A 24513-nucleotide genomic window follows, 5' to 3' on the forward strand; every position below is an offset into this window, starting at 1 on the left:
AGTACCTCCCAGGATGAGGTTAAAGCCTTTCAGGAGTTGAAACATATTTTTGTTTATTCTATTTCTGAGTTTCAGAGAAATTACCCCTCCAAATCTACTTTTGTTCATGTCAGTCTCACCCTCTGTGTAAAGAAAAGAAGCATTGTAGGCATGTGCCTCCTGCTAAGTCTACACAAACCCCTATGTTTTAGAATAAGCTGGGTTCCATTTGGCAGTTTGCTTCCCCTCGGCCAAGTTCTCCTTCCCCTCCATCTTTCCCTGTCTCTTCCATATCAGTTGAAGATCAGACTCCTAGGTTATGTCCATTATCTGTGGCGGATATTTCATGGTTTGGGAACCCCTTCCTCCCATTTTGGGCATCCCCCCCAACCTCCTCAGGAACAACTTCCTCTTTTCACAGAGGTACTCCATTCTGTTTTGATCCAGGGCACCATTCAACCTGTGCCCCCTGCCCAGGTAGGAAGGGATTTTATTCCTGAATGCTTTTGGTTCATAGAAAGGATGGCCCTTGGAGACCAATTCTAGACCTTTCCCAGCTCAACACCTTTCTCAAGATTATTTCCTTTGGATGTTATCTCTTCAGACCTTTCTTGTCTCTCTGGATCTCAAGAATGCCTACCTTCATATCCCCATCCATTCCCTTTTCGAGAAAGTTTTATGTTTCTGTTTCTTAGTTGCATTTTCAGTGCTCTGCTTTGCCCTTTGGCCTCTCTAGTATCCCAAGGGTATTCACCAAATGCCTCACTCTTGTCATTACCTTTTACAGGATGAGAGGAGTTCAGATCTTTCCTTGTCTGGACAATCTGCTTACTCTAACTTCTTCCCCTGTTGCTGTGATTCAGGATTTCTACTTTACTGTTTCCCTGTCACAGAGTCTGGGATTCACCATAAACTTCCACAAATCAGCTCTGACCCCTTCTCAAGATCATAGTTGGTTACAGGTTCCAGACCATCTCCATGCTGACATCTCTGCCTGTCCCCAAGACCCTGTCTTTTACTGCCTTTTTCCATTCTCTTCTTCCTTTGGTTTCAGTGACCAGGGACTTTCTCAGGGTCCTCTGATTTGTGGCTTCCACCACTACCATGCTTCCTCTGGCCAGGCTACACTTGAGAAAGTTAACCTGTGTGCTGAGAGACAGCCTTACAAGACTATCTGCAAATATATAGAGCTGAGTATATTTTTCTGTATTATAGAGCTAAATTGTTGCTTAGATATCTGTTGTCTTACTGTTCTGCAAATATACAGAGATCAGTATATATTTTTGGGGTTTTATAATTTGCACTGTGATTCCTCACATCTCTGTTGAAACTGTCTTCCCCACCCCGTGTTCTTGTTTGTAGTTTAAATTTGGTGGCTTTTGCAGTGCCCGCCCCACTGTAGATTTGATCTGGGACACTCCCCCAGTCCCATCTCTTTACCGCATTCTACCTAATAAACCCTTTCTGCACTTGCTTTTAGTCCTTTTTAATTTAATTGCATGTTTTCAAACTGTGTGTGGACTAATATTGCTACATACTCAAGTGTGCCAGCTTGCACTGCATGTGAATTGTTTTTACTACTGTTTTTGCTACTTTTCTGAAAAAAAAAAATTGTAAGCCTGTTTCCTACCTTTCCTGTAATTAGTGTTCCAGATACAGATTTGCTGTATCCAGGACTGTTTGTAAGCTTCTGAGCCCCCCAAGCCTTTCTGTGTTGGAGGGAAGCTTTCTAGCTTATCTGTGGGAGTGATCAGCATTAGGTAACCTGTCTACCACATAAGGAGTGGTTCTGGCCCAGAATTTGTAGTTATTGGCCGTTTGGGCGGTCTTCCATCTCTCTCAACTTTCTGATTTGAAGGCCTGCATTTGCACTTGTTTCTGTCCTGTAACTCCTGGGCCCATCTCATTTGCTCACTCAAAAAAAAAAATGTTATTTGCTTTTACTGTATCTGTGTTTCTTCCTACTTTATTTTGCTTTTGCGTCATCTTAAAAGTACTCAGTTGTATTTATTACTGCTTGGTGTAACTCATTCTAAGCCTTTTAGTTTAAGCACTCGGGCTTCACACCAGTTGTTTTACATTAAGAAGGTTTGTGGTCTGCACTGTAGTGGCAGAACAGGTAGCTTACATCCTAAGTTGGGAACTGCTGATTGAGGGCTCAGTGTCTGTTATTCTGAAAGTGTATTAATTCTGGTTTAAGCACTTGGGCTTCAGGCCAGTTATTTTACATTAAGAGGGTTCGTGGTCTGCACTCTTGTGGGAGGAGAGGCTGGACTATGCCCTTCTGAGCTGGGAATTTCTGGTTAAAGGCTTATAGTGCCTGCGTATTTAAACTGCTTCTTACTGAAATTGGTACACCTTGTTTGCTGTAGCATAGACTAGATCCAGGCCTGCTGAATCTAGCTTTGTTTGTATAACTTGAGCACTAATCCAGGCATTCTTTAAAGTATTCATTTGTATTTATTACTGCTTGGTAGTAACTTGATTAAAGTGTAGCTATCATTCTAAGTCTTTTGGATTAAGCACTTGGGCTTCAGACTAGTTGTTTTTCATTAGTAATGTTTGTGGCCTGCACTGTGATGGCAGGACAGGCAGCTTACATCCTTCTAAGTTGGGAACTGCTGATTGAGGGCTTAGTGTCTGTTGTTCTAAAAGTGTATTAGTTCTGGTTTAAGCACTTGGGCTTCAGGCCAGTTATTTTACATTAAGAAGGTTCGTGGTCTGCACTCTTGTGGGAGGAGAGGCTGGACTCTGCCCTTCTGAGCTGGGAATTTCTGGTTAATGGCTTATAGTGCCTGCATATTTGAACTGTTTCTTACTGAAATTGGTACACCTTGTTTGCTGTAGCATAGACTAGATCCAGGCCTGCTGAATCTAGCTTTGTTTGTATGCTTGTTTGTTTGCTCATTTCCCTGAAACACTAATTCCACCTAAAACGCGGCTTTTCAGCGCTTCTGTGGATCCCTAGTGATATCTGCATTGCTTACTGTACTTATTTCCTTGTTTCACTTGAAAGAAAGTTACTGTTTGTCGTTTTTGCATTTAAGTTACCTGTAACACATTGCATTTAAGTTACCTGGCACTTGCTCACTAAAGCAATTATATAAGTCAGCACTAAAAAATTAAAAGCACTACACCCTCACAAGCTCCCCTTGAATACCTTGTTCTCCATTGGCCCTTTTTTTTCAATTATAAAGGAATTCCCAATAATATTCTAGCATGTCCAAAGGTCAGTTGTCAATCTCCTCTCCGGTCCAGCTGGTGAATCTGAGAATCTTGAGGCAATATTACAACTGCTTCATGTACACGGACAACCCTCTCCTCCTCCCAACAAATTCCAACACATGTGAGAGATGCAACCATATAGCCAAACTGGAGGCTAAGCTCTCTCAACTCAGTACTGGCGTAACCAGTCAGGAGGAGAAGGAAACCACACTCACTACAATTCCAGTCTCACATAGACCTACCACAACAACAGACCAAACACATAAACACACAAAAACATACTCGGAGGCTCTAAATAAAAATCTGCCTAAGCAGCAGAGACCTCCATAGCAGACACCCAAGCAACCGCTACCCCAAAACAAAACACGTGCAACACATAGCTCACAAAGCCAGTGTGCCGAACAGTCAGAGCCCTTAAGGCTAAACAACACACCTGATACACTTGTAATAGGTGACTCTATCGTTAGGCACACTGACGTCCTGCTCACCAGGCTGAACAAGGAGAAGGTCACGGTGAGCTGCCTGTTGGGTGCTAGGATCTGCCACATAACGCAAGCACTCAGGTCACTCCAAGGCAAGTACAAATTTGACTCAGTCATTGTCCATGCTGGTGTGAATGACCTGAGACATACCTCCCTGGACTACATGAAAAGAGACATAGAGGAGCTCTCTGAGCATGTAGCCCAGGCCGGTATGACCCATTGTCCATGCTGGTGTGAATGACCTGAGACGTAACTCCCTGAACTACATGAAAAGAGACATAGAGGAGCTCTCTGAGCATGTAGCCCAGACCGGTATGACCCTGACCTTGAGTAGCATCTTACCCTCACCAAAAATGATGCCACAATATGAAGACAAAGATGATCAATTTCAACAATTGGCTTAAGTATTGGTGTCATTCAAAGGGGATCCAATGCCTGTCAGCCTGGGATGACATGCTCGACAAGCCACGATGCTTCGCTAGGGACGGCTTGCACCTGTCACCCCTGGGCTTTCGGATATTGGCAAAGGCTCTTGCTACCCCCATAGTGCCTTTTTTAGGCAAGGCTCAAAAGACAAACCCACTTCCATAGGTATCACAAGGGATAAGAAACTAAGAGTAATGCTACTCAACGCCAGAAGTCTAAACCTCAAGATGCATGCACTCGAAACTCTCCTTAGCATGGAGAACATCGATATCTGTGCAGTAACAGAAACCTGGTTCAAGGCTCCCGAGAGCACCCCAGCACTACCAGGTTATACCTCATACCATGCTTTTCGGCCCCAAAACTTGGACCGAACCACAAAAGTAGGGGGAGTATCAATATTCGTCAAAGATACCCACACCTCCAGGTTGGTGGCACAGCACGAAGCATCAGAGACTATCCATGTGCAACTAACAGTGGGTAAAACTGCCTTCCAGTTTATAGCCTGCTACAGACCACCCTCCCAAACCCAGGAACCCCACTCCAGTCTTCCTGAGAACACTGGAAAATATGAAGGTCTCTCCAAACACCATTATATTGGGCGACTTCAACTACCCAAACATAGACTGGGAGCATTACTCTAGCTCCAACACCCTAGCCCAAAGGTTCCTAGAATTTATAAACTCAAATGCTATGGAACAACTTGTTACCACTCCCACAAGAGGGGAAAACATACTGGACCTGATCATCACCAACATGGGGACTTTATGCTCCAGACCAGAAGTGTATCCCTCACTGGTAAGATCAGACCATAAACTAATCTCACTGGATATTCTCATCCCAACCCCACCCCCTGCCCAGAAAACCACAGTGAAAAACTTTTCTAAAGCAAATTTCACACTTCTCAAAACCGAGATGGAATCCTTCAAAGCCCCCGGGCCTGTGGAAAATACGGCCCAGACCACAGAATCCTTTATAAACGCATTCTATGAACACCTTCAGGAATGCATGGATCATGCAATCCCAAATAAAACCAAGACCCAATCCTCCAAAGGCAGACGTCCTGTCTGGTGGACCCCAGCCATAAACAAACTATACAATAGAAGGAGGAAGCTACTACAAGATTGAGCAAAATCCCACAAAGGGAAGGCATCTCTGATCAGTATTAGCAAAAAACTACAGGCACTCATAAAATTGTCTAAGGCCAGCTTCGAGAGAAAAATTGCAAAGGACACTAAGGATAATCACAACGCTTTCTTTAGTTATGTTACGAATCTGAGTGGGAATTCCCAGATATGCTCAGAATTAGTCCATAATGACAAAAAATACACCGAACCCACAGACATTGCCAACATCCTAGCCAACAGGTTCAGCGCAAAATCCCCCCCCCCCACCAAAAGGGCAAATGTCTATCCCAGCAGATTGCTGCCCCCCTGACATCTCAGATGCTCAGGTAAGAGCCGCCCTCTCCAAAGCAAAAAACACAGCATCAATGGGACCAGATGGTGTCCCGGGCTGTGTCCTACATGAGCTCCTAGAAGAGCTAAACCTAAACGTAAAACTACTGTTCAATCTCAGCCTTACTACAGGATATGTACCTAAAGAGTGGCGTACAGCAACAGTGGCCCCCTCTCCACAAAGGTGGTGCCTCAACAGATCCTGGAAACTATCGCCCCATAAGCCTGACTAGCTTGGTCTGCAAAGCTATGGAAAGGGTCATCATGGACCTCATAAATAAAGATATTGGGGACCTACAGGCACTGGATCCTACCCAGTTCGGCTTTGTTAAGGGCAGATTCTGCCTCTTAAACCTGGTCGATTTCTTTGAAACAGTCACCAAGGCCATTGACGAGGGGAAGCCTACCTGGACCTCACAAAAGCCTTCGATACAATACCCCACTTGGGCATTATAGATAAGCTCACCAGCTTAAATATAAACCCCTGTGTCACTAGCTGGGTTGCAAACTGGCTCAAGGACAGAACCCACATGGTTAGAATTGCTGGAGCCATGTCAGACTCCAAACCAGTTACAAGTGGCGTCCCACAAGGCTCAGTCCTGGGACCTCTCTTGTTCAGTATATATTTCTAGGAGGTACAGGCCAACACGGAAGGACTGTGGCTGACCAAGTGCGCAGATGACTGCAAACTGGGCGCCATAATCGACTCTCTAGCCGACACAAGCATCCTCCAAAAGGGCCTCATAGAAACAGACAACTGGTGCCAGAGCCATGGCCTCAAGCTAAACACCAGAAAGTGTATAGTCATCCCTTTGGCAAAAACAAAGTGCCCACAAATTACCACATAGGTGGTAATCCATTAAGTACAGAAGAAGTAATTAGGGACCTGGGGACCCAAGTTGATAGCAATCTCTCATTTGACAACCACGTGGCCAAAGTGGTTAGAAAAACATTTTATATAGCCCACTTAATCATGAAGGGATTCACATCTAGATCAGGGGAGGTCATCGTGCCTCTTTACTCATCCCTCAGGCCCATAATTGAGTACAATGCCCCTTTTGGGATGTACCTTACCAGACACCTGCAGCAACTGGAAAGACCCCAAAAGTACCTCACCAAGAGGATCAAAGGGCTCAAACAGATGCCATATGCTGCCCGGTTAAAGAAATTCCAGCTCTACTCAGTGGCATACCACGTGTTCAGAGGCGATCTGTGCCTAACATATAAAGCCATGTCCAACCCGGAATTAATGGACATGCTGCACCTCAGAAAATCCAAATCCCTTCGAGCCACGAGCTCGAGAGACTTGAACCTCAGCACTGAAATAAATAGGACATGCTGGATGGACAGATTCATAACCCAGAGGCTCCCTTCACTCTGGAATAAAATCCCAGTCCAGGTTAGGCAGAGTCCCTCATTGACTCTCTTCAAGAGGAATCTTGATGAGTGGATGGGAGATCGTAGGTTTACCCCGGGTATCACTTCTGTGTCACTGTTAGACAGAGGCACAGTATACTAACCTCAAAAAAGGGCATAGAAAAATTAATTTAAAATGGGTGGCGAAAACCAAACACACTCTGGCTAGGCTTATAAATGCCCTAGGGCAGATAGCCTAGTATGAACCTATGAACCTATGAATTATGTAGTATGTGTTAGCCAGGGGATACCAGGAAAGTGTAAAAGAAATGATGCAATGGGAACAAGGACTGAAAATAGCAATTTAAACAGAGAGAATCAGAAGGCATTAAGCATTATTGTCTTGACCATCCAACTCACAGCACTGCCTCTTGTCTTATGTAAGTTATCTTAGACTTGTGTTTTCTTTTAGAAATAGCAAGGAACTAGAAATATTAGACTGTGTTTTTTCTGTGATTTCAGAACTGTACTACTGAATTATTTTAAGTATTTCTGTGTGATGTCTGAACTCTTGACTAGCACTGTGTAGTAGAAAGTATTGTCTTGTGGTTTTAATTATTTATTATTTAATATTTTAAAACCTTTTAACTGTAGCTGGTTTGTGTAGAGATAATTTAAGCTGTTTATAGAGTACTTGTATGCCTTTGGTAAAATTGTACAAAGCCACTCCTATAGCTTTAGCCCTGAGCTACACTACCAATTGGATAATAATATTGCACAGTAATAAATGGACACCCTTTTAAGGAGCTTTGAGTAGCTAAGTCTTAGCTGGGTAGTGGCCAGTGGCACTACTGTATATTCTGGGTAAAAGGGGCACAGCTGGAGAACCTGTGACAGCCTTCCCCAGTACTGCCTGTGTGGTTGTATAAACTCTTATCTCAAAGTGTGTGTGTGGCAGCTACTTGGGCAGGGACACAAAGCACTGGTTGGACAGAGAGGGTGCTGGAGAGTTTAGCTTGCCCAGCTGGCTGAGATCTGGACCCTATAGCTGTGCCAGTGGGGAGTCTTATTGGGGAACTGGAGAGCAAGGGAGTGACTTGCCCCTGACTGACTGTGATCTCTGTGTGCTTTTAAAGGAAATTGCACTTTCCTGTCTGTATTTGTTATCCTTTCCTCATATGTGAGATGCCCTCTCTGGTGTTAGTGGTGAGGATTGAGGCTCCTTGATTGCTGGGCCAGGGCACGGGTGTCTCTCTCTCACACACACACACACACACAAATATATATATATATATATATATATATATATATATATATATATATATATATACATATATATGGGATCCATCAATATGTTCGAAGTTTCACTACTTCGAACCCCACCTCACCGAGTCCACTTGTTCGAAGTAGTGAAACTTCGAACATTAACTTCGGCAGTCACACTACAGCATGGAATGGAAATATTCCCTTTTCCCCACTGTAGTGCGATCTTGGAGTTGGTATATTTAAGTAGGGGGGGTGGGGGCACAGCCCTCCATAACAAGTAAACATGTTTGTGTTTTTTTTTTTTGGGTAGCTCAGGGAACTAGACTTCAGCGAAAGTGCACTATTCGTTTCGCTGACGTGTAGGGTCTACTGCTCTATTTTGAAGAAGTGTATTTTCGATGTAAAGCAGTAGACCCATATATATATATATATATATATATATATATATATATATATATATATACACACACACACACACACACACACACACACTCACACACATTCACGAAAAGTACATTAGCTTGCAAAAACTCGAACTATGATTAGTCATTAAGTACACACTCATGGACTCCATCTTCAAATTTATAAAGCACAGCTACAACTGTAGATTAAAAAAATGCCTTTCATATTTATCACATGTACAGGAGAAACATAACATTCTAGATAAGAAACAGCAAAAATTCCATCCTGTCCAACATACATCAGTGTCACCCAAACTAAAAAAAAATCTATGTCAAATGTAGAAAATAACAAGTGACTCAGTAAGTGTCTAATTAACATCCAGTAGTACGATATCACACTTGCACATAAAAATATCTGGCAAACAAATTTATTAGAATAGGGTCTGTTCTTTCTTTTGTTCATTCATTCATTCATTTCTGAGCACTGACTATGATTCATTGGTTCGTAGGTACCTTCTAGGCTATTGATCGTTGAGGATCTTAAGAAGCCTAGCCATACATTCCCATTAAGTTTTTAGCATTATAATTTTAAGTTCAAATAACCCAGAGACAGGTGTAACATTTGCATGTTGTTGCTGTCCATGAGGGATAAGAGTGCTAAACCAGGGCATAAATTTGCAGTTACCTATCCATTCATCTAGGCTGAATAATTTAAGAGAAGTACTGTGCTTTATGTGGAAAGAAATGCAATTTCAAATAAGTGGTATTCTCTGCGGTACATGTATATCCCTCCAGCATGTTATATTCATATTTCAGACAAGATTTGGTTCTTTTGAGCTAGTGTTTATGCCGTCATTAGAATTGCAAGTGTGTAGTAGGTCTCATGGGATAGGGTCTGTTGAGGCTCTGTACAAGAGGTAATGTTGTGGATGTTTGAATTGTGTCAGATGTTTGGACAGGTACATACCAAAGGGGGGCATTATACTCCAGGATCAGCCTGATAAACACAGAATACAGTGGAATGATCATATTCTTAAAGGTGGATGCCACACACTTGGTAACAAACTGTGTACTAAAAAAGGACTTTCTTACAATAGTGGGTATATATTGATTGAAGGACAGTTTGTTGTCTACATATGTCCCCAGGTCTCTAACTGTTGGATCACTCTTCACAGATGTGTTGTCAGTGTGATAATTACAAAGGACTTCCTGCTTGCCAGATATGTTATTATTATTATTATATAGTTCTTGGGATGTACTTAAAGCTATGATTTTGACCAGCTATTGGTTGGAGAAAGGCCTTCTTAGAGGATCTTTGTGCCCTCTGGGGAGTTTATGATGGCACAAATTTATAGTCATCTGCAAACTTGGTCAGCCATATATACACTTACAGTAGCTTTGACCTCTAGAAGTAAATTCTAAATAAGAGTGGTCCAAAGAATGAACCATGGGGTACACAGGTGATAGGTCTTTCAGAATAGGTAGATCAGCCCACCCAAATGTCCCAGGTTCCATCTGTGAGCCAGTTTGCTAGCCAATGAATTGCATAGGGATTAACATTGGGATAGTTATCTCCTGTACCTGTGTTGGGATGGTATCAGTTGCCTTTTCGAAATCTAGGTATGCAGTATGTACTGATTTGTCTTCATGCAGTGCTTCAGTAATCTTCTCAAAAGGTCTACCAGGTTAGGTAAGCAGGAGCTGCCCTTGACAAATCCAAGTTTGTAGGTTACCTATGTCCCTATTTACTAATCCATAATGATCCTTTCAGTAGTCATACTGATGAGGCTGGTCAGACTTGTAGGTCTATAATTTCCTGAGTCTGTTGACGCCCCACCTTTGTTCAAGGGAATGACAGTTGTTAACCTACATTCTTGCAACATAAAGCTTGTATGGAGGCTGACATTGAATAGCCTCTTTAGGGGTCTAACAAGTAAGCAGCCTGGTGTGTTATCTGGCCCCATAGAGTCAGTGTTCTTGGCCTTGAATAGTACCTTAAGAACTATTTCATAGGAGGTTTGATGTAGAGTTGTAGATACAGGTAGGAGATCTGGAAATGTAGGAATGCAGAGGGGTGTAAAGTTAGAGCTAAATGTGTCCACTGGTAGATTGGCTATGCCCTCTGGACCTGGGTTTTAGTATCATTTACTACTAGCTCTATGGAATGCTGTCTATTGTTTTTAAGGTTTCTGACATAAGTTAAAGAAGGCTTTGTAGTTGTCTTTTGCCTGAGTGTCTGTTTTTACCTGTTATCTGGCTTTGGTGTATTTGATCATGGTCCGGAGTTTAGCAAGAGCTTTTTTTTTGCATATTTAGGGTTTATTTTTACACACATTAAGTTTGTCCTTTTGTTATAGAGCCTGTTTATTTTTGGTTTCCCCCATAGGGGTTTTATTTTTGAATTTGGCATTGTATTTACTTCAGAGGAGGACATGTGCATCTATGCAGCTATTTATATGTAGATTCCACATAAGCACTGGGATCATCTAGTTGGAAGGAGATGTTGAATTTAGCTAGGTCATAACTCATTTTCACTAGATTTGCCTTGGCATAATCTCCAAATACTGAAGTATTGGAGGATGTTTCTGGCTTCAGTCTTAAGGTGAATGTGACCAATTTGTGGTCCGTATGAACAGGGAGGGCATTACAATTGTTAGGGAGTAGAGCTGTCCCATATTGGTGAGAACCAAGTCCAGGATTTTTGTCACTCCTGGATGGTGGGTGAACTAAATGGTCCAGAAAGTTTGTATTGTTGAAGTTAAGAAGTCTGTGGACATAACATGTTAGAGAATATACAGATCTCCCAGTTAGTGGAGGGGTAGTTGAAGTCCCCCTTAGGAAAATGGTGTTTAGCTTATTGCTTTAGGGACTTCATACTACTTGGACAGAGTTATGGGATGAGGCAACATAGAGGGGGTCCTACAGTTAACCATGATGTGATAAGGGATCTTGTTAATGGTAAGTTGGACATGGAAAAGTTCCAGATTATTATCTTGTTTAACAAGTCTAGAGGTGTCATATAAATGTATATATCGTGCAGAACAGAAGTGTTCTTAATTTTGTTCATCAGTATATTTCTTGACAAAGTCACAGTTGTTTAGACATGTAATATAAGATAAAAATATCTGGGTGATACTTGTGTACTTAAATACATTCACTAGTGCTCATAAAGATGAAGTTTTGAGATGCAAAACATGTACAACTCGCGTTGCTTGTGCTTGATGGCATTATTTGTCAGATGTCTACAGTATTTTTTTTATTTTATTTATTTGTTAACCAGGTAAGCCCACTGGGGTGGACCCAAAACACTGGGTGTTCAGAGTCGCACAGTCTGCAAATGTAAGCTAAGGGAAGCAAATTATAAACTACAAAAAGCAGCTGGTTAACAGCCAATAGCCTTAATCTTCTGTGCTAATTTCAGTGTTGTATTGTTATGGCTTAACATTACCCAAAAGTTAGTATTTTATAAGACATAAGGCACTGGATTTTTCAAACTTTTGTAGAATGAAATAAGTGAGCCAAATCAATGACTGCAGTGTAATGTTATGATATTGTCTTTCATGTTCATAAAGAAGCATATATATATATATAAAATGTGTGTGTGTAAAAATATAATGGGAGGAGGGGCAGTGTTTGGGTTAGCAGATGGACAGATGACACTATGTCTTCATTTGCAGAAGAACTCCATTGAAGTATTATTATTATTATTTTTTTGTTAAGCAACAAAATTATAAAAACACCAATAACCCAATGAAATATTCACATTGTCAGACTGTTTCTCATAAATAATTTTTAAATACTTAGACTTCTTTTCTGTTCTGTGGGCATTCATGAGACTGTAACAACAGACAAGGGAATCTTGACAAACACTAGCACCTTGAATACATGTTCTTTTCTTATAATTAAGGAATTAAGCCTGTTAAAATGCAAAACAGTACTGTATTCCATGTAAGGGGATTATCCAAAAACTGATATGGTAAACATTTTTTCTCAGTTCTAGAAGATGTGTTGATTCTTGTATTTCCACTTTTGTTTTTTTTTACACAGGTTGCAGTATTACTAATGGACACACAAGGGACATTTGACAGTCAGTCTACACTTCGAGATTCTGCCACAGTGTTTGCACTTAGCACAATGATCAGCTCTATACAGGTAAACGCTTTTCCAGCTGCCATCTACTACTGGCACAAATACAATAGTAAGCATGCCTGTAAATTACAAAACCCAGGTAGTGTTCTAAAGCAACAATTCTTTATTCATCACAGACAAGCGATCCTCAGTAACAAACAATCAGAAATACTTTGCAATGTTAAACTAATCAGCTTTTGTACACTTAGAAATAGGTGTGGAAAATATATGTATTGTTTAATTTTAAACCAGCCTATTCCAGGCAAGCAAAATAAACAGGAGTATAAAAGTGCATTTAAGAACAGCAAGTACTGACCCCCACACACTACTACTGATTAGATCAAACTAAATCCTAGTTAAGGAAAACACTACCTATCTATTTGCAACCCGCATTCCAAAATCAGGTATTAAGAAAACCATGACATACATGTAAAAAGACTGACATTTAACTAAAATCGCTTTCGGCTAATTAGTGCAATAAAGCCTTCATCTGATATGTGACAATAACTAAAATCATATACATAGGTAGATAAGTAAAAAGAGCTAACAAGAAAAAAAAACACATATAGCTATCTAACCATAAGCATTATCTAATTATAACACTATATATATATATATATATATATATATATATATATATATATATAAATGTGTGTGTAATAATATCTAATGAGCATTCTTTCATATGTATTAGTGTGCATAAAAACTAAGTTATTTACATCTCAGAAAAAATGTCAGTGCTTTGCAGCTGAGAGAAAAAAAACACCTGTCATGATAGTCTGCATGTTTACATACCCCAAAGAATGTGTATACAATGAAAACCAGTAGAAAAAAACACACGAAAATACAGAAAAGAGTGGAGGAAGTAAACTAGTAATGTGTAAAAGTGTGCAGGTGTGTGCATGAGTGTGCTTGAACATGCACCAGTTTGCTAAATGGGGGGAATTATAATAAAACTTTATGGTAGTATTGACATGTAAATCTCTGGATGTGATGGGAGAATGTACTAAATCTAATGAAATCAGAGTTGAGGTTAAAACAAACATATATGTGTGTATACACACACACACACACACACACACAAAGTCTGTAGAGTTTTTTAGGGAATTTATGAGGAAATATTTGTATGTGCTAATGTACCAAACATACTAAAATAATAAAAAATGATGTGTAGAATGTGTATGTATGTGTGTGTATATATATATATATTTAGTTACTTTAACCTCAGTTCTGATTTGATTAGGTTTAGTACACTCTTGCATCACATCAGAGATTCAAAACACATATTTTTTCATGCTGCTATTACCACAAAGTTTTGATATAATTCCCCCATTCAGCATACTGGTGCATGTTCATGCACACACCTGCACACTTTTACACATTACTAGTTTACTTCCTCCACTGTTTTCTATATTTTTGTGTGTTTTTTCTTCTGGTTTTCATTGTATAAACATTTTTGGGGGGATGTAAACTCATGACAGGTGTTTTTTCCTCTCTCAGCTGCAAAGCACTGACATTTTTTCTGAGTTGTAAATAACTTAGTTTTTATGAACGCTAATACATATGGATGGATGCTTATTAGATATTATTACACAGATCTAAATATATATATATATATATATATATATATATATATATATATATATATATATATATATTCATTTATATTTAAATTGTTCTAATTAGATAATGTTTATGGTTAGATAGCTTTGGGTTTCTTTTCTTGTATCTAATTAGCTCTTTTTACTTATCTACCTGTGTATATGATTTTAGTTCTTGTCACAAACCCAATGAAAGCTTTATTGCATTATTTTGTATTGTTTGCCTGGAATAGGCTGGTTTAAAATTAAATAATACATATATTTTCCACACCTACTTTAAAGTATATAAAACCTGATATGTTTAACATAGTAAATTATTTCCGATTGTTTGTTACTGAGGATCGCTTGTCTGTGACTAATAAAGGCTTGTTTCTTTGGAATACTTTTGGGTTTCATGATTTTTGGAAATTATTGTGACTGAGCTCATTAACAAAGTGTTAAGCCTACTAGTTTTTCTGTTTTTTTATTTTTTCATCTACACTCATGTTGGTGAGGTTGGAACTAGACAGGTTTCTGTGCTTGTCCATTTTTTTAATATTTTTTCATGCCTGTAAATTACATGCAGAGTTGCTATTGAACTGTAGTGGTAAAATCTTAAATGTTAGTGCTGAACAGTTCAGACTTTTGTTCCATCTTATGTCATTTGCAAATACGTGAAGTGAAATTTTCTTGTGTTTCACTGCATGCAGATGCCCCTACTAAAGTGCAAACGATAACCACTAGCAGGAGAAGCATACACTTGAAAAAAGCGCACACTCACAGGCTGGCACTTACGTGTGTGGATGTGAGGAGAGTGCCTTTGTTTCTGAGAAAGAGCAGTTGGTCCCTGGTAGACGTAAAGAAAAGCATTTGAACAAATTAGCAATGTTTTATGTGGCGGCCTCTTCTGCCATCCCATCCCATTACACTTATGTAAACATTACAACAAATTAAATGTTATATCAGTTGTAGCCAAAGACAGGAACAGTTAAGGTGACGTAGTGAAAGAATTCAAGAAGTGCCACTGGAACCAAAGTAAGAATGACAGAAGGATGAAATAGGAGAAATGATGCTTACAAAGCTTTTTGTATTAGTTTCACAATATTTTAGTAGATATGTGGAAATTAAATTAATGCAGAAAATTATATTGGACAACTCTGTTCAGATTAGTACATTTTAAATCTACTTAAAATATCACGTTGTTGTTTGTCTTTCGTCTTTTCCCGGTTAGGGGTCGCCACAGCAGAACTCCGGTCCGCTGATGATTGGCAGTAGAGTTTTATGGTGCCAAGGTGCCAGCTCAACACCCATCCTTCAACGAAGGTACGCCCATTCACGCACGTCTTTCGAACGCCACTCTACTGCGGGGAGGATATGCAGTCTCCACACAGCCAAGAATCGAACAGGAGAACCTCTTGCTGTGAGGCAACAACGCTACCATTGCACCACTGTGGCCTTGCACTTAAAATTTCACACAATTTAATGAAAACATAAAACAATGAAGATACATGTTGGGATCCAAACTATGGGAATAATGTATAAGGTAATAAATAAACATGAAGTTAAATAGAATAAATTCATACACATTCAGATTGTTATATAGGTTCATAGGTTCATAGGTAGGTACTAGGCTGTCGGCCCAAGGGCCTACATAAGCCTAGCAAGCAAGGTTCCATGGCTTACGCCACCCAAGAAAGTTAATTTCCTGTGCCACTGTCGAGCAGACACACAGAAGTGATCCCCGGGGTGTATTTCCTATTTCCCATCCACTCATCAAGATTTTTCTTGAAGAGTGCTAATGAAGAACTTTGCTTGACATAGACTGGTAGCTTGTTCCAGAGTATAGGAAGTCTCTGGGACAGGAATCTATCCCTCCAGTGTGTCCTGTTTATTGTGGTGACAAGGTTTAGGTCCCTAGAGCGTGTAGCTCAGAGGGATTGGGATTTCTTTAGGTGTAGCATGTCCAACAGCTCTGGGTTTGACATAGCTTTATATGTTAGGCAGAGATCACCTCTGAGTAGGCGATATGCTACGGAGTAAAGCTGGAGTTTTTTGAGGCGGTCAGTGTAGGGCATTTGTTTGAGGCCAGTAATCCTCTTTGTGAGGTACTTCTGTGGCTTTTCCAGCTGCTGCAGATGTCTTGTGAGGTACATTCCAAAAGGGGCGTTGTACTCTATAATGGGTCTAATGAGTGATAAGTAGAGGGGAACAATGACCTCTTTTTTCCTGAATGAGAACCCTTTTATGATGAGGTGTGCCACGTAGAAGGACTTCCTGACTACTGTGGCGATGTGTCTATCAAAGGAGAGACTACTGTCCACCTGGGTCCCAAGGTCTCTTATCACGCATTCGGTGTTAAGTAGATTGCTGCCTATGTTGTAGTTCATGGGTACAGAGTTTTTACCAAAGGGGATGACACTGCACTTTTTGACATTGAGCTTGAGGCCATGGCTCTGACACCAGACATCTGTCTCAGTGAGGCCCTTCTGTAGGATGTCCACATAATTTGGGGACTTGATTATGGCCCCTAGTTTGCAGTCATCTGCGAACTTCATTAGCCAGAGGCCTTCTGTGTTAGCCTGTACTTCAGAGAAGTAGATACCAAACAGGAGAGGTCCCATATAATACCTGAAAAGATATTAGTTAACAAAAAAGAACTGTAAAATATCCACAAGGTCTAATTTGGAGACTAGCTTATTGAGTCGCACAAACCAGAAACTCAGGTTTCAATAAATCCGTATATTTTTGAGTTTTAAACGGTGTTACAATGCAAGTCAGTCAGATCGTAGGACATACACAAGACGTATAAGGAAAGAAATAAAGATAAACCTTTATAGTAGAGTTACAAAGTTGATAGACTGTGGAATTTGGTACAGATAGGAATCAGAGGAAGAGATGTTTGCAGATGACATTGTGTTATGTAGTGAGAGTAGGGACCAGGTTGAGGAGACCCTGGACAGGTGGAGATGTGCTTTAGAGAGGAGAGGAATGAAGGTCAGCAGGGCTAAAACAGAATATATGTGTGTAAATGAGAGGGAGGGTAGAGGAATGGTGAGAATGCAGGGAGTAGAGTTGGTAAAGATGGATGAGTTTAAGTACTTGGGATCAACAGTTCAGAGTAATGGTGAGTGTGGAAGAGAGGTGAAAAAGAGAGTACAGGCAGGGTGGAATGGGTGGAGAAGAGTGTCAGGAGTGATTTGTGACAGACGGGTACCAATAAGAGTGAAAGGGAAGGTCTACAAGAGGGTAGTGAGACCAGCTATGTTATATGGGTTGGAGAGGGTAGCATTGTCGAAAAGGCAGGAGTGAGAGCTGGATGTGGCAGAGTTAAAGATGTTAAGATTTGCACTGGGTGTGACTAGGATGGACAGGATTAGGAATCAGTATATTAGAGGGTCAGCTCAGATTGGACAGTTTGAAGACAAAGCAAGAGAGGCGAGATTGCATTGGTTTGGACATGTGCTGAGGAGGGATGCTGGGTATATTGGGAAAAGGATGCTAAGGATGGAGCTGCCAGGTAAGAGGAAAAGGGGAAGGCCTAAGATGAGGTTTATGGATGTGGTGAGAGAGGACATGCAGGCGGTTGGTGTGAAAGAGCATGATGCAGAAGACAGTAAGAAATGGAAACAGATGATCCGCTGTGGCGACCCCTAATGGGAACAGCCGAAAGAGGATGATGATGATTATTGTTTAATTATGGGAAACAAATAGCATCTCATTATGGAAAAACTTACACATGGGTAGAATTGTCCTTGTAACTACACAATATGGCTCAGTTCTTAAGGTTAACGAACTGAATTGTAGATCCAAGTTAGATTGTTCAGACCTTACCTACATTCATTGAATATGATCATTGTAATGTAATTAAGTGAAGAATGAATAAGTTCAAATAAATGTGTGTAAAGCTGTTGTTTTACCCTTTTTTTTTTTAATTAGCTTCGCTGATCTACTTATTGTTTTATTTGTGAAAATCACCTCTTTGTGTACATAATAAATGGCTGTACTCTTTTAAAGGAACTCTGTAACAAAAGGTATATTACTGCACTGAAGGAAAACTGGAACTCTGTAACAAAAAGGTACATTACTACACTAATGGAAAATCCTCCATCCTACCTGGCCTCCACATCACCTCATGGGAGAGGCTTCTCATCCACTGAAGAGTGCATTTTAGTAATCTCTTCTTATGACCTGGAATTTATCCATGTGCAAATCACCATAAACAAATCACCATAAACAAAGTACCATATCACATCCAAGCAAGCTGTAAGTCACCCTGTATGTCCCTAGAATCCCATAGCTCCGTACCTAGACCTACTGGAGACGCTCACCATTAAACCAATACCCTATTCATGTGAGACATTAACTATCCCCCTGTACACTGGAAAACATACAGTGCCTCAAACTCACAGATTCCTGGACTTTATTAACACAAATACCTTTGACCAGATAGTCCACATACCCAGCAGAGATTTAAACACTCTGGATCTGGGACTTACCAATATAGAAAAGTGCTGCACCCCTGCCCAACCCCCCCTCCCCTCCCCAGTGTCAGATTTACAATGGTGAGGTCAGACCACAAAGCTGTTTCCTTTGAAATAAAAATCAACTTGGTAACAACTCAAACCTTGTAACAGTGAAGAACTATTCCAAAGCAAACTACATTGTATTAAGTTACCCAGAGTTCACAGCAACCTTTGTGGAATTATTGACAAATACCTTATACAGCCATGTAAGTGGCTGTAGAGAGGCTGCTGTACCTACTGGAAGTAAGCTCAAAACAAACTCTAAAAAATAAGTCACACTGGTGGAATCCTAACCTTAACAGGGTATACAACAAAAGGAAAAGAGTCATGACTAAAATTAGAAAGAGCAACTCCCATAATGATAGGCGCTGTCTAATTAACAGGAAACTAAGAGGACTGATTCAGTCCAGCAAGGTCAACTATGAGATCAAGATAGCTCACTGGCTAAAGACAACCACAGTACCTTCTACAGCTATGTGTAAAGCTTCAAGGGTGGCACACAACAGTGTGGAGCACTAGTGGGCAGTGGTGCCACCTTCCTTGAGCAGAGAGACAGGTTCAGCTCAATCTTCACCCTTCACTCCTCCCCTGCCTTCCCCCATGAAATACCTACTTGCACAAGCACACCCCCAACTATTAACAGGGAGAAGGTCCTGACAGCATTCACTAAAACCAAAAACAGCCTCAGTGGCCCCCTGACAGTATCCTGGGATGCCTTCTAAATAGCTTGAAACATGACCTACCAGAACCACTTGAGTCACTTTTCAATTCTCTCTCTCTTTTGGCTTTTCCTGGATGTCCTTCAAGAATGCAACTGCAGTCATAACATATGGGTTGTCCTGCCTCAGGCAGCCCTCGGTCGGCCGAATTCCAAAGTCTGTGTCCGGCGTCGGCTGGTGTCGCCTCCTCTCCGACGTCACCACGGCTGGAGTATAAAGGCATCGGCCGACGCCATCTTCTTCAGTCTTTCTTGCCGCGCGGTGCCCAAAGCAGAAGCAGTTCGCAAGTGCCGGTCGGTCAGCTCCTGTGTTTTCAGTACCGAAGTCATCTAAAAGCTAAGTACCCCGTTGGGGAACATTTATTCTTGCCTCAGCCGATGTCAGAACAAATTGAGAAAGTTAATAATTGTTTGTCTTGTGGTAAACAAATACCTCATAAGGACTTCCATTCTCTCTGCCTTCCTTGCCTGGGCCCAGACCACGACGTCTCGGCCTGTGCTGCCTGTGCTTGCTTTAATAAGCGCACTCTCAGGCGCCGGGCAGAATTCGCCGAGGACTTTTTCGGTGAATCTTTTGCGTATATCATGCCGTCGGATCAACCGACTACCCAATCTGCTAAAAAACGTAAGGACCGGGACCGACATCCTCGGCGCACGTCCACTACCGATGCTACTCCCAAACCCTCTGCTAGTGCTCCGGTTCCTTCGGAAGTGGTAAATCTACCGGTCCAGGCCGACGACACAGCGTTAACACGACCTTCGGTCTCGGAGATCTCTCCGGTGCCGGTTGTTGATTTTCCTCCGGAAACCGAAGTTCTGGATCTACCCGACACCATTTCTGTGGACAAGGTTACGCCTGCACGTGGGGCTGCTAGGCCTCCTGTATCCATGTCCATCAAGGCCTTTGCACGGGCTAAGGCCGCCAGTCAGGCCAAGGCCCATCCTAGACCTACTGCCCAGGCCCCTTCTTCTGATAAGCAGATCATGTCTCTGGCTGCTGATCTTATTTCCCTCATCAGGGGGTCTCATCCTCATCCGGAGAGGGGTTCTCAGCCACCTGCAGAGAAAAGGCCCAGAACTGAGCAGGCGGACGACCTCTCTTCGGATGAAGCCTCTGGGGATTCTGAACATTCTGATACCCAAGAAGAATCCTTCCAGGCCTACGAGGACTCTGATGCTGAGGAATCAATTCCCTCTGCCTCCCCTCCAGGGGATTTCTCATTTGGTGAAGTCCTGCATTCCATGAGGGAACATTTTCAATGGCAGGGTCAGGAATTCTCTGACTCCAGGAAAAGGCTTTGTACCTTCCTCAAGCTTCCCCAGCACAGGCCTTTAGCTATTCCACCTGTTATGGATGTTTTGGATGATGTTTTCTCTGACTCCAGTGCTAACCCTGATTCTCTTCCTCCGGCTCCTGTCAAGCCGGACAGATATTATAGGGTCCCTGACACTCACAAGCACCTTTTTAAGGCCCACTCTGTGGATCTAGAAACTATTTCACAGGGCCCCAAGGGAGTGGCTACCTCCTCTGCCAAAAACCCACTGCCAGCAGACAGGGAAGCAAGGTCCCTGGAGAGATGGGGTAAAAAAGTATATACTTCTACTACCCAGGCCATGAGGTCACTAAATTGCCTTTTTCACATGTTTCAGTACCAGGATTTTCTCCTGGATGATTTACAGAAAAAGTTAGCCTCTCCTGAGCCTATTGATAAAAAGGCATTGCAGGATCATATACATAACACTCAGCAGGTTAATAACCATTTTCTTTAGTGTGGTTATGATGCACTGGAAGCTTCATGTAGGGCAGCTATGACTGGGGCTGTGATACGTAGACATGCTTGGTTAAAGGATCAGTCTTTGCCTGACTATGTTAAAGTAAAGTTACTGGATGCACCTTTGGAAAAACAGAAGCTTTTTGGTGCTAATGCACAAGATGTATTGAAATCCATAGAGGAAAAGGCAAAGTCAGTACAGACAGTCAAGGATTTCCTTCAGGTTCAGCCACCCAGATTCAGCAAAAACTGGCCCTCAAAGAATTGGTCCTTCCCCGGCTCAGACAAGTTTCAAAGGGGAAAAGCAGACATGCCCAAGGTAGAGGGCAATACCGAGGATCTTACAGGGGACGCCAATGGCAACCTCCAAATCAAAGAAGTGGTACAGACAGTTCAGCTGCACCACAAGGACAATCGCAATGACCTGATTTTCATTCCGCCTACAAAGGTTCAAAGAGAAGCACCCTTGGGCGGAAAATTATCCTTATTCTCACAAAACTGGCATATCTTAACCAAGGACAACTGGATTCTGGATTTGATAGACAAAGGTTACAGATTCCACTTCCACACATTACCAGTAAGACAAGGCATGCCAAACCTGCCACATCATCAAAGGGCTGAGGCACACTCTCAAGTTTCCAAGCTGTTAAGTATAAAAGCAATAGAAAGGGTTCCTCCTCAGGAGCAAGGCCAGGGATTTTATTCAAGGCTGTTTCTTGTTCCAAGAAAAGAAAACAAATGGAGGCCCATACTGGACTTGTCATCTCTAAACACTTTTCTCATAGTGCCAAAGTTCAAAATGCTGACGTTGCAGCAACTCCTTCCCATGCTGGGCAAGGGGTCTTGGCTGGTCACTCTGGACCTCAAGGAGGCATACCTGCATGTCCCAATCAGACCAAGCTGCAGAAGATACCTCAGATTTCTTGCAGGGACAGAGCATTATCAATTCTCAGCATTGCCGTTTGGCTTATCTACTGCGCCCAGAGTGTTCACGAAATGCCTGGCATCAGTAGTGGCACACTGCAGACTGCAGGGGATTCAAATATACCCCTACTTGGACGACTGCCTCATACAAGCAGTCAACAAACAAACCTTAAAAGAAAATTTGGACTATGTCATGCATCTACTGCAGGCCTTGGGATACACAGTCAACATTCAGAAGTCAAAACTACTGCCATCCCAACAGATTGTCTTCATAGGAGCCAAACTGGACACAGAAAACCAAATGGCCTACCTCACAGAGGAAAAACAGCAGCATTTACCAGAGTACTTCAAAGGCCTAGCAAAACTCTACCAGCTGACGGCAAGGAAAATCCTGCAGGCCCTGGGGTTCATGGCATCTTGCATCCTTCTGATACCTTTGGCAAGACTTCATATGAGGAAGCTGCAATGGTATTTAAAATGCTTATGGTCTCAACACAGCCAAAGCCTAGAGGACATAATCCCACTTATTCCATGTCTGCAAAAAGAATTTTTATGGTGGGCTCAAGCCAGTCAGCAAAACAAAGGCATGTCTTTCAGCAGACCTCAAGCAGGCCAAATGATTACAACAGACGCCTCAGACCATGGATGGGGGACGCACATGGAGGACAGATGCATTCAAGGGCAATGGACCCCAAAGGAAAGACATCTGCACATAAACCAAAAGGAGATGTTGGCAGTGATACATGCAATCGAGACTTTCGAAAAATCACTACAACAAGGACATTTACTGATAAGGACAGACAACACCACTGTCATGTGGTACATAAACAAGCAGGGAGGCACTCATTCTTATCCCCTCTGCAGACTAACAATGCTTCTCTGGGAAAAATCCCTGAGCCTGAAGATACATTTACAATCCCAGTTTGTACCAGGCAAGGACAATGTACTGGCGGACAACCTGAGCAGAAATTTCATGGATCCACACGAATGGATGCTGCATCCTCACATTTTCTCTCAACTGACAAAGACATGGGGAAGACCGGATGTAGATCTTTTCGCCTCCCACTTAAATCATCACCTGAAAAAGTTCTGCACAAGGACTCACCATCCTCTAGCCTGGAAGACGGATGCTCTCTCCTTCAGCTGGAATTCTCTAAAAATTTATGCATTCCCTCCTCTGCCTCTGCTGACCAGGGTGATACTGAAGATCAAAGCAGAACAACCAACAGGTATTTTGATAGCTCCAGACTGGCCAAGGCAGCACTAGTACCCATTGCTATTGACCATAACTCGGACCAAACCATGGCCTCTGACCCTATGGCCTCTGCTCCTAACACAACACAATTACAGGACTGTACATCAAGACCTGAAATCATTACATCTGACAGCCTGGAGGCTAACATGATTTTTCCACCTAAAATCGGTTCAAGAAATCTTGCTGGAAGCACGCAGACCTTCCACAAGAAAAACATATTCAGCCAAATGGAAGAGATTCAGCATCTGGAATGCCAACAGGGGTTAGGACACAGCATTACCAAGTATACCTCAGATTTTAGAATACTTGGCAGAATTACTTCATACTGGACTTTCATACTCTTCAATAAAGATTCATGCCTCAGCAATCTCAGCAAAATACAACTGTGACCCTCCAGTGTTTTCTCATCCCTTGCTAAGACAGTTTCTAAGAGGAATAAAGAATATCAAACCTCCCAGAAAACAGCCAGTACCTGCATGGGACCTCAATTTTGTGTTGGAAAAATTAACTCTTCCTCCATTTGAGCCAGCAGCAAGTTCAGAAATGCAATTTCTTTCATGGAAGACGGCCTTATTATTGGCAGTCACATCTGCAAGAAGAGTTTCGGAGATACAGGCACTCATGGCAGTGCCCCCCTTCCTCATTTTTCATCAGGACAGAGTTTCTCTAAGAACCAATCCTATATTCATGCCCAAAGTTATTTCCAGGGTGTCTCTAAATCAAGCTATTCACCTGCCTGCATTCTTCCCCAATCCTCAAAATAGGGGGGAAAAGCTTCTGCATACGTTGGACATACACAGACAACTACGTTACTACTTGGACAGAACTAAGGCCACCAGAAAGTCTGACAAACTGCTTGTAGCCTATGCTGCTGGAGTGCAAGGAAAAGCAATCTCCAAACAAAAATTTCAAAATGGATTGGACATTGCATCAGATTCTGCTATTCTTTCCATGGAAAAGATGTGCCAGCCAATATTAGGCCACATTCCACCAGAGCTATGGCCACTTCCACAGCTTTTCTAAG

General features: G+C 41.9%; 1 protein-coding gene across 2 annotated transcripts in view; it reads left to right on the plus strand.

Annotated features, from left to right (window-relative positions):
* ATL1 (atlastin GTPase 1) overlaps positions 1-24513 on the plus strand; it is a 903853-nt gene that overhangs the window by 317513 nt on the left and 561827 nt on the right. For both annotated transcript variants that reach the window (XM_044074302.1, XM_044074301.1), the window contains exon 4: positions 12637-12741. In XM_044074302.1, coding sequence (XP_043930237.1) covers positions 12637-12741 — 105 coding nt within the window. The remainder of the gene's footprint in view (positions 1-12636; positions 12742-24513) is intronic.

Source organism: Protopterus annectens, chromosome 6.part0 (genome assembly GCF_019279795.1).
Source record: "Protopterus annectens isolate FY-2018-M chromosome 6.part0, PAN1.0, whole genome shotgun sequence".
NCBI lineage: Eukaryota > Metazoa > Chordata > Ceratodontiformes > Protopteridae > Protopterus > Protopterus annectens.